This window comes from Oreochromis aureus, linkage group 11 (assembly GCF_013358895.1).
Source record: "Oreochromis aureus strain Israel breed Guangdong linkage group 11, ZZ_aureus, whole genome shotgun sequence".
NCBI lineage: Eukaryota > Metazoa > Chordata > Actinopteri > Cichliformes > Cichlidae > Oreochromis > Oreochromis aureus.
Genome location: NC_052952.1, coordinates 13,703,714 through 13,715,202, shown reverse-complemented (window position 1 = coordinate 13,715,202; position 11,489 = coordinate 13,703,714). Strand labels below are relative to the sequence as shown.

At 41.7% G+C, this 11,489-nt stretch overlaps 1 protein-coding gene across 1 annotated transcript; it reads right to left on the bottom strand.

Annotated features, from left to right (window-relative positions):
• Nucleotides 1-8,236: 8,236 nt before the first annotated feature.
• On the bottom strand, nucleotides 8,237-11,018 carry eny2 (ENY2 transcription and export complex 2 subunit). Its single transcript, XM_031740241.2, has 5 exons — nucleotides 10,802-11,018; nucleotides 10,482-10,562; nucleotides 9,980-10,050; nucleotides 9,046-9,120; nucleotides 8,237-8,851 (listed from the first exon to the last, which is right to left on the bottom strand). Exons 2-5 carry the CDS (start codon nucleotides 10,547-10,549, stop codon nucleotides 8,778-8,780), a joined length of 288 nt encoding a protein of 95 aa, XP_031596101.1. The 5' UTR covers nucleotides 10,550-10,562; nucleotides 10,802-11,018; the 3' UTR covers nucleotides 8,237-8,777.
• Between the last annotated feature and the right edge of the window lie 471 nt (nucleotides 11,019-11,489).

Here is an 11,489-nt window from a genome sequence, read left to right as displayed (position 1 = left end):
GAGCCGTATTGGACTCTTTGCTGGGCCAATTCTGGCCCCTGTTCCTTATGTTTTGACACCCGTGCTCAAAGTGACAGATCAATACTGACATTCCTGGCATCCTGTTAGTGCAGCTTAAAGCCTACTGAAAATGGTTAGTAAACTGACTTTCTTTGAGTGCCTGAATTTATGTGTATGTGCCTGGGCGCATATACACCTGTGTGTTACACAGCTACCTTTTCAATAAAGGTGCCTTAAACAACTGTGCAAGGGTCCTATTTACTTAATTATGTTGCAGCTGGTATACATTTTGTCCTGACTGGTGTAGTAGAAGTGAGGTGAGCTTGGGAATAAAGCAGGAATGTGCAGTGGGTGAAAGGCAGCTGGTGGCTGAGCCCCTGCTGGGTTGCAAAGGAGCAAGGCCACGCCAGCCACATGAGGCTCAGCTGATTCACACACCCACAACTGACTCACACAGGCAGCCTGGCCTTCTCGCCCATACATATCTATAGTAAGATCAGAGGGCCAAAACACAATGTGTGTGAAATAGATGGGGCTGGATGATAATGATTATAAAGCACAGAGCCGATGGAATGGTTTTAACAACTTGATGTTAATTAGAATAGACTTGTTGTTAATCATCTTTAAGCCTGAAAGCTTATTTGCCCACCCAGCAAGCTGCACAGTCTTCCACAAAATTAGCAATAATCATGAAGGTCAGCAGAGTTCTCCCATTTTCCCAAAAGCAACTGTTGACCACATGTTCATGTAGCTGGCTCTGAACTCAAAACTAATAAGGCGGTTGCATTATCACAGTCTGAAATGACTTCTATCAAGCAAAGCCAGGAGTTATTATTTCTTACTGAAACTGACTCACCACCAATTAGCATCAAAATAACCAGCTGCATTACGGTAATGAAATGGCAAGCACTCAGGCATTGTGCTTATCAGTCTGCCCATAGCTGTGTCACACCATAAAACACTTACTTTTTCCTCCTGTTTGCTCTCCAAACAAGAAACTTTATCAGCTAATGAGTGGAATCCAGGACCATTTCAGGAAGAATGTGCTGCACCTGCACTTGCTTCTCATCACTTCCTGTTATATACCGCTATCTATGTTATTACATAACTACCAGGCTGAATTCACATCAGTATAAACTGAAGAAGTCGAATATCTCTGTCTTCATATATCTCACAGCCTTTGGAAATGAGGAGTAATGTCTCTTTGCCATTGCAGGTTTTCCTTGGGTCTTCCCCTGCTGTTTCTGGGACAAACAAAACATGCAGCCGAGTTGCTTTCAGGTGCTCAAAATAAGGAACATTCTTCTTTATTTCACTCCCAGTGCTTGCCTGAGAAACTCATAAAAGGACAGGACTTTCTGTGGTCAGGTAATAACATGGCATGCATTGTCATCAGCTGAGTCACATAAATGCTCCATGACATGCCAACCAAAGAAGATATGTCTGTTTATCGTTAGCTTTAAATTCTTTATGAATGAAGTGCTTTTATGCACCCGAAAAACTGTGGGGAAAATTGAGATCGTATAAGTACAGGCAAGGAGGGGACTTATAATGATGTCCCACAGAGAGTTTATCCAAAGGACACAGAAAACTCAAATCAAAGCAAAACATTCCATGTGTATTTCCAGTTTTCTTAATGAATCAGCAGCAGTTTAAATGACCTGCTATGTCTTCTCATACAGAGTGCTCACTGTACTTCCCTCTGTTCTTCGGCTCCCTCAGCTGGTCGCAATTGGTACTTCCTGCTCTGCGAAAACCACGGCTTCAGCTTTTCACCGGCGTTCGTGCCAAAATAGAAACGAAGAGAGCAGATAAATCACTGCTAAACTGAGTCAAAATAAAAACAAGTGCTTTGAAATGAACAGAAACCAGAAAGGCCCCCGAGAAACATTTTAACAAGAGCATGAAACCGAACGGGCGCGTTTGAGTCACAAATTACAAATTGCTGGAGATTTAACCAGCTGAAAGATATTTCCTTATAAAAGCGTAAAGGTCAACATGTTGACATTGTTCGCTGATAGTCTGCTCCTTATCGAGGAATGTTTGCAGTAATTACCTGTTTATGATTGATGGAAATCTTGTAGCAATAAAATAGCCCATTAAAATGCCAGAATGTGCCCTGGTATGTTAAGAGGAAAGGTGTACATGAGTTTAATTAAAAATAAGGAAAGGCTAAGCTGCAGATTAAAAAAAAACATCTTAACACTTTGGCTGTGCTAGATTATTATTAGTTGCTATGATACCCACATCCTCTATTCTCATTTCTTTGTCAGAGCCTCCTGTGGTTTAGGGCACTATATAAAACCTACTGGGCTGGCCTTCTGGCTTCTTTTTGCTTGCAGTTATTGTTGCAGTGCACAGGCCATGCTGTTTGGTTGCTCCAGCTGAGACGAGAGCCCCTACTGGGCTTTTCCCATGATGATGACAACCCCGCTCTTCTCAGCCCAGCCAGCAGGCAATGGATAAGGGCCCCGAGCTGCTCCTACATCCACTCTCTCCCCTTCCCCGAGGCCTCCTGAGCCACCCTCCTTCCTCCCTCCATCCTCTGCCTCCTTTAAGTTCCCTTAAGTCATGATCTGGCCCGTAAATTAGTGCTGGGAGAAAAATAGGTTCTGTAAGATGAAACTGGGTTTCGGCTTGTATCAGCACACGACTCAGGGGAGACAAGAGAGAAGAAGCAGGCAGTAAATCCATTGGAGTCCACTGATAGCGCCTGTTTGCACAGCCACTGCCGCTTCCTTTGATCAAATGGCTGGGGGAGCGGGGGGTCGTGTGGCACTGCCGAAGGTCAGCTATATATTACACTCCTAAAAGTGATTACTGAAATTCTTAAGTGAAACCATTCTGCTGCCAGGGTGTGCTCTAATCCCCTGCAGCGTTGTCTGGGCCGGGGCAGGGGCTGGGGCCTCTCTGTGGATCTGTGCGCCCAGCACTCTTTTTCTTTCTCCCCCTCCTGCCCCACTTGTGTTTTCTATCATCAGAGCAGGGCTAAAAGGAGCCCCTACATGGAAACATGGCCTATCCTGTTGCAATATCAACTGCTGGGGCTTGGAGGAGAGAGAGTGTGAGAGAGCAAGGGAGAGAGAGAGAGACAGTGAGCGCAAGAGGGGGAAAGGTAGTGTCAGGAAACAGAAAAATGCACACACTTCAAAGGCTGGAGCAGCAAATTAAGGGTTAGGCATTGGACACGACAGTAAGTGGCCTTTACATCAGAAACAGGATAAACAATGTCTGGATTGTGTTTCGCTTCTTTCCTCCGTGTTGTTGCACAGAGACCCCCCGGTTTTCCCTCTACACACTAGCTGTGCTGTAGGTAGAGCACTAAACCAACTCAATGAAGCTTTTTTTTCTTCCCCCTTCTTTTTTCTTCTTTTTCTCACAATGAGCAAATAATTTTCATCAATTGAGCCATGATGAAATGTTTTGTACGCGAGCCACCGACGTGTGTAAATGAATGGAAAATCTGACAACACATGCGCAGAATGAATGTGTTTGAGCGTGTCACAAAGCGTCTGTTAAAATTCTGCGATTTTACGACTGGTAGCTAATCCTTGCCACAGCGTTATACCATATCAAATCAGTTACAGAGACTTATAAAACAGAAGTGCTGCTTCGAAGCATCACACACAAACAAGCATGATGAGAGAAAACCGTGCGCGTGATTGCTTCTGCGTGTGTGTGTTTGGGTTTGAATGCATGGTTCCTACTGCACCAGCTTCACAGTTGAGCTTCAGCCAGCCAATATGATCTAAACAAGAATTATGTGAAGTCAAGCTCTATGAAACTTTATACACATTTGCTGATCATTACCTACGATTGCTTTGTGTTAACTTTGGCAGACCCACTCTTGGCTCTGGGATTGAAAAAGGGGGATGATGTATTTCCTCTTATTTATTATTTGCACTGGGCTACTGAGAGGGAAAAGGGAGGGGAGGTGGGTGAGAGTGGTATGCCTGTGACTGGCGCACTGATGCCAGGAATAACAGAAAGAAACTTGCTCTGCAGCCTCATTAGCTTGTAGCAGTGCAGTTCCCAGGAGACTCAACAGAATGTAAATACATTTAAAACCCTTCTCACCGCAGGATGCTGCATGCCAGCGCCTCCGTATTTCTGCTCCTCTGGGCTCACTCGAAACGTGAATGCAGACAGCATCGAGCGCTGCAAGTGTGTAGGCTTCAAAAGAGTTGCAACCCCATGTTGCACGTCTCATAAATTCTAGTGGGGGAATTCAAAGAGAAATTTATCGAGCATGGCATTCACATGTGTTGACAGTAAAGGGGAACAACTGCACACCGGGTCTTGAGAATTTGGAGGAGCACATTCTCCCTTTCTCTCTCTTGGTTTTGAAACACCCTTTTTGACCCTTTGCCTTTTATGCACTGTCTTTGCCCTTTCCGTTAAGAAAAGCAGTGCGAAAGATATATGAGACTCAGAGTCCTATAGCTGTGTCGTATACATAAGAAAGGTTAGATGTCCTGTTGTAAACATGAGAGTCATTTATGAACACTGCTTGGCACGGAAGATTTCGTGGGCACTTTTTAAACTGTTCCCCACTGAAGCAGGTGCACTGTTATCCCAAATAAGGAGATGCAGTGTAACATCATCATTTCCCAACATTGTGTTTATAATATAAGCACATTTCTGCCACATGTTTCCACCCTGAGCTGCCTTTTTCTTCAGCTGTTTGTACAGTACGAGAAGTGTTTATGGTCTTTGAATGTTGCCAATTTCACTGGAGAGAGAGAGAACGAGAGAGAGCACTGCCGAGCTCTGGGACTCAGCATACAGGGCCACACTTTTGGCTCTTTCACCTATTGACACAGCTGCTGTCGTGCTGTAGCGGTCTGATTCTGGGAGTGGTGAACGTATCTGCGCACACTTAACCTTCATGCACATAATTGCACGTGGTAACACACACACACAGACCTATAACACGTTTGTCTTCTCCTTTCAAATGTCAAGTGCTGCTCAGGCACAGATTGATATTGACTTTGGCGATTGCTCTTTGTTGTTGCCTGACTGATTGTGGCTCATTCAGAGGATGCCACGAATCGTTCCGACCATCAGCACCTGCAAAAATCTCTGCCATATCCACAGATGCGTCCACCTAAACCAGTGAATGAGAAGAGGTAGTTGTTAAATCATGTTTCGCTCATTTTTTTCACAACTTTAACTTCTTTTTATTGATGTGCAGAGTCATCTGGTTACTGTACAGCTCATCTGCAGAGCAGTGTGGGTCCTGAGCTGAGGACAGAGAGTGAGAATGTAAATTTGAAAAACCAAAAACTATATGATAATAAATTGCATCATTGGTAATTCAACCCCCCTTTTACTGTATATGCAAGGGCCCGGAGAGATCTGCTGATAACATTGGGATTAATGCCGGCCATTAAAAAGGAGCGTGTGTGCTGGGTTGAAGGGGTGCGTTACATTTGGCCTCTGCAGCACCACTGTATATCAGCATGTTGTCACCTGGGCTGATGTCACAGCAGGTCCTTTGGCTAAGAAAACACACTCTCTGTCCTGCATGGGTGACGAGCGCAGAGTCACTCTCCACCCGCTAATGTGCTACTAGGGGCGGGTCATTTGGAGTTCATGGCCTATGTCAATGCAACACTGCATCCATAACCAATTAGGTGTCGTGCATGTGTAACTAGAGAAGCATTTTAATGACCCTCGTGATAAGGTTTAGTATACAGTGGATGGAAAACCACAAAACAAAGACAACATCTAAACAGAAATGAGCTCTGTGGTAATTTATGTTTTATGGATCCCCCCTCCCCCCGTCTCTCATTGAAACACTTGAGCACACTTGTTCATTTTGTCCAGTACACTCCGAGGACCTTGAAACGACTTGACAACCAGGTTTTTAGTAAAGGAAACATGTCCCCTCCATGATGAAGGTCACCCCTGTTCATCCTTCCAGGATCTCTCCCCTCTGCTGGGAACAGTTTGTTATTCTGGGAAGTAAAGCAGCACCAGGCTTGTCATTACAGGATCATGGCTCTTCTTCGCATCCAAGTCCATTTAATCAAAGGACAATGTTAATTCACAGCACCAGCTGGGTGTGATTCGTGCGGCTGTGGGAAATAACTTTTTTTTTTTTCCCCCGTCAACTGTTTTCAAGCTGTTCTCTTATTTGTCACATTTTTGTTCTGGTTCCATCTTTGAAGGGCCAGGTGTGAAGCTGCCTGCTGTGCTGATACCAAGGATTACACACTGCACATACAATTGGCCCCTCATTTACACTGGAATACAATGGAAAGCACATGTCCTAGGAATGCATATCATTTTGTTCTCGCATAACTGTCTACAGAGTAGCTACAGACAGAATACCAAAGGCAAAAAAGTCATTCTCTCACTCTTATAAAATGCATAAAACCCCATATGAAGCTAAGAATGTATCTTAAGAAGATCATATGCAAGACTTCATATGAATCTTAAAATCAGAGGGGGAAAAAAAGTATAAAAACAATTAAACAGAACTCCTGACCTTCTTCGGGGATATGAGTAGCATCTCAACATCAAATGCCATCCATATAAGTTAAAAAATTTCTGAAGTTCACAGCACAAAACAATTTTCGCAGCATAACTCAAATTTTTTCGAAGGTCCAGTGATCTTATAGGTTGAAAAACTGATTTTATTTCCTTCATAAAGTGCCTACATGTAGAAGACAAGAGTGGTAGTCTAGGCTTGCAGTCACCAGTTGTACCACCCAAACTTAAACCTTAATTTTGGCCATAAACGTATGTAAATGTAGTCAAAATCTAGCTCATTCACAGAGAAATCTGGATAAATGTCCTGTTTCTACCTTAAAATGAGCATGAGAGGAACAATCTGCAACTTTACCAAGACCTGGCTGACAGGCTTTGACTCTGCATAGCAGGTCCATTTGAAGTTAACAATGGGCTTTAAGTCAGGAAATGATTTGGTACATAAAGACATTGCATCAATCACGTTTAATTTATAATGTACAGTGGGGAAAATCATTGTTTGATCCCCTGTTTAATTTGTTAAGTTTGCTCATGAACAAAGAAAGAAACAGACTCTAATTTTTATGGTAGTTTAACTTAATGGAGATAGATAGAATATCAATCAAAAATACAGAAAATAACACATTAGATAAAAGTTTTAAATTGACTTGCATGTCACTGAGTGAAATAAGTATTTGATCGCTCAGCAAAACATGATTTAATACTTGATGGAGAAACCCTTGATGGTAAGCACAGCGCTAAGATGTTTCTTGTAGTTGGTCACCAGGTTTGCACATCTCAGGAGGGATTTTGTTCCACTCCTCTTTACAGAAACTCTCTGAATCCTTTAGGTTTCTCATCTGCTGCTCAGCCACTCAAAGCTTCAGCCCCCTCCTCAGATTTTCTTTAGGTCTGGAGACTTGCTATTGCATTTTGTGACTCTAATGTTCTTCTTCTTTAGCCACTGCTTTGTTATTTTGATGGTATGTTTTGGGTCATTGTCTTGCTAGAAGACCCGGCAATAACCCATCTTCAGTGTTCTGGCTGAGAGAAGGTTCTCGTACAGAATTTTATGGTACATGGCCCTGTTCATGAGCCCCTCAATTCAATAAAGCTATCCTGTACAGAAAAACATCCCCAAAACATAATGTTTCCACCTCCGTGCTTGGCTGTGGTGTTCTTTGGATCATAATCAGCATTTCTCTTTCTCTAAACACAGCCAGTTGAGTTGATCCCAAAGAGTTCAATTTTGGAGTCGTTTACATATTCACTGGCAAACTTTCAGATGGGCCTGTACATTCACCTTATTATTCACCCCACTGTACATGAAGTCTGAAATAGAAATATCAGATGTTTTATGTATTAAAATAACCAGTACATAAAAGTAGTAGGATAAATTGCATTATACATTTACCACTGGCACAGATGCAAATTGGATGTTGGAATGATAATATGCAGGAATTTGATTTAATTTAAAAAAAAAAAAATCAAAGTTATCAAAGTGAGTAGATGTGATTTTCTTCATGGTTTACATCATCACCATAGAAAATACAATCATGATATCAGCAACTGTTTCCACCCTGTGCCCATAAAACAAGTGCCGCTCCAAGAGTCTGGACAGTAACTGCTCAATCTGAAGGAATTTGTTATAAAAATGACTTTCTCCAGTTCAAAGAAGAAAAACCTTTATTTAAACAGCACATCTCATGTACAAAGGATGACTACATAAGCAAGGTAGGTGTATTTACATAACTGTAATAACGGGAGGCATGGGATTGGTAGAAACAACTAGATCTGTCAGTACTTTGTGTGATCAGCCACAACATTAGAACCACTCACAGGAGACATATATAACATTGATTACTTCATTATATGACATTGCCATGTTCTGATGGGAACCCTTTAATCCCAGCATTCATTTGTTGCCATCCAAACATTGTGGAAAACCAAGGATTATTCCCCACTCAGTGCAAACACTGATTGACAAGATGACAGAAAGCCCACGGCATTGACCCAGGCACAGAACGGCCAATCTGACTGAGCATCCTCGGTATGAGCTGGGACAATCCTGAGGCCAAATCACGCAACACACAGGATTTAAAAGGATCCACTGCCAACATCCTGGGGCCAGACAAGACAGACAGGTTCTGTGTCCGTGGGCTGCTGTCAAAACAGAATATTAAGGAGGTATCTTTAACGTTGTGGCTGACTGGTATTTGTCTCTGAAATTCATTAAACTCATGAGAAATATAAATCTGTATTAGGGTAGTATAGACAAGTGTGTAATGAAACATTAATCCAAATTATGTGGCATGCTGAGCCAAGAAGCCTCTTATTCTGTGTAGAAGGTCTTTCTTCACGCTGTCTGGCACCAAGGCTGCAAGACAAAAAATAATATCAGTGGCTGTGAACAACCTCTGTGTCTAAACTCACACAAACACAACCTTGTCAATTTAGATCATCTAAAATATTATGTTTTCTCATATAAACAATGGGGGGGAAAGGAGAGCCTAGACAGGAACTGATACTTATACTACACACAGTTTCATTTGAATAGAGAAGGTGAGGTACCTCTGCCTTTGGGAGTGATTTCTACAACCAGGTCGTCCACAGTAACGTGCTCCAAGCCCTTTTCTTTGATGACTTCTGCATATTGAACAAAAGCAAAAGATGAGTCAGTCTCACATCAGTCTACAACAAAACACAACGTAAACTTCTCAACATCTAGTTAATGAAAGATGTTTCTACAGTCAAACTTTAGTTTCAGCAGCTAACCATGTGCATGCCAAAAGTGCACTGTCTTCATGTCTTCAACTGGCTTCATTCTTTTCGTGAACCACCTTGCATGAACAGGACAAGGGTGCTAGTCTAGCTTAGGGGAACACATTTGTATGCTTATCTCATCAAGTATTTCGACTTTTCCTCACATTGTTTTATGAACGGAGGATGCTTTCATGCAGATTGGCAACATCCAATGATCTCATTTCATTAATGTCTCTTTTCTTTTGATACGATAATCCATAACTGCTTCAAATCAATAACGATAAATTGTTAAGACAGGGCATGCACTACTGTGCATCATTAAGGCTGGGCACAGTGAAGCCTGGGCTTTGGCTGGGTCGTGCAGCGACCCCAGGTGCTTCCACCTCAGGTATAAAATGTTTATTCTAATGCTGACATTTAGCAACTTTATTACCACATGCTGTTGGGCACTGTTATTTTAGGGTTTCTTTAATAACTTCAAAACAGACATTAAAGGTCACTTTAATGTCAATATAGTAGAAATGGCACTGGTTACATATTAATATAGTTTAACCAGTCAGATTTACAGAAAAACTATATTTAAATATGCTCCAACTTTCATACAGTAATCTACATTTGTTAATATATCAGTCTCTTTAAAACCACATCACACCGCCTGAAGTTCAGTTTTTGTTTTTTTTAATCCTATAACCTGACCATATTGATGTGATATTTATGATAACAACACCACTGTTCTCTTTACCTTTGCAGTGAGCCTTCATCTGGTCCTTCCATCCGCACTCAGTGAGCCTAGCCCTCAGTATCTCTTTCAATCTGTCCATAAGATACAAGCACATATCACACTGCGCCCTTATATCCTAATGTTATGAAGTTATGAATAACGGCTGGAAATCCCACTGTTTCATATAAACATTGTCAGCTTTACAAACATGTTATTCAGAGTGATGCATGCCACTGAAATGAAGATGTGATAAGTGCTTCCTAGTTTGAAGCATCAACCGGAGTTGAGTATTTACTACTATATGAAATCTGTGCTTGGTCAACATGTAGCAGCCACATGTTTAGCTTTACAATAGCTGGTAATGTCTTTAACTCAACTGATGCACTCAGCACTACTGACATACTGAAACGTGACAGAGCTTGTGCTTTATAGAAGCTTAACAGTCACACATGCATGGATTCAGCTAGTTACAGTGAACAAATAAGAAGATATAATTATTAAGGAAAGGCTATAACCGACTCACCTCTCTCTTTCTCCCATCTCGGTCAACTTTTGGTTTATTGTTGCTCTCATTCTGGACTCTCTACTCATAATCTTTGATTTCCTAAGGGCAACAAAGAACACACCGTGCAGTGAATAGAGAGGAAAATCGGGCTAATGTAGCCATGTTAGTTCATTAGCAACAGTAACCCGAACGTGAATGCGCGCGCGCGCGTTAGCACGCTACACGCACGTTACTAAAGTACTTTAAACGACATTGGTTCCCATTCCCAGCATCCAGGTCTTTAAAGTCAGTAAAAATGTGAGCTTCACAATCGAAGTCAAAAGTCAACATTTACTTACACTCTGGAGAAAGTTGAATGACAGAGGTCTCAGTCTTTACCAGATTCGGTAAGCATAAGCTACATCAAAAATAGAAATGGCGCTATACGGCGCTAATAAGCTGTGCTTTATATAACAAATATCCGATTCCACAAGAAATCCACGAAAAGAATCACAAGTTGTTTTTACTTCGCGGATTTAACCACCACGTATTACACTCCGAGAGGAAACACAACTGCGTTCAATGGTTCCTACGCCTCGCAGCCCATGCAGTGCAATACTCTAATAGATCACGCGGCGGCGGTGTTGATTACCACATTTACTCTAATCGAACTCTGCAGCTCACTTTGACCTTTAGAGTGAAATGAGCACCTTAGCTATTGGTCCCTGCTGGTGTATACTGTGTCTTACATGCATTTTATTAGCTTGACCTGGTCACCAGCTTTTCAAGACATGACTTGGATGGGTTAATTAGAATCAGAATCAGAATACTTTATTAATCCCGAAGGGAAATTATGTGGGTTACAGTTGCTCCAAGACAGTAACAGTAACAGACTAAACTAAGTAAATAATATAATAAGTTACAGCATTTACAAATTTAAGAAATAGCACTAATTTACAAGATTAAGGAATTTAGTTAAGCATCTGTTTATCTTATGAAAAGAAAAGAAACACATTATAGCTGTTTGACTGTAGGTTGTAGTTGTAT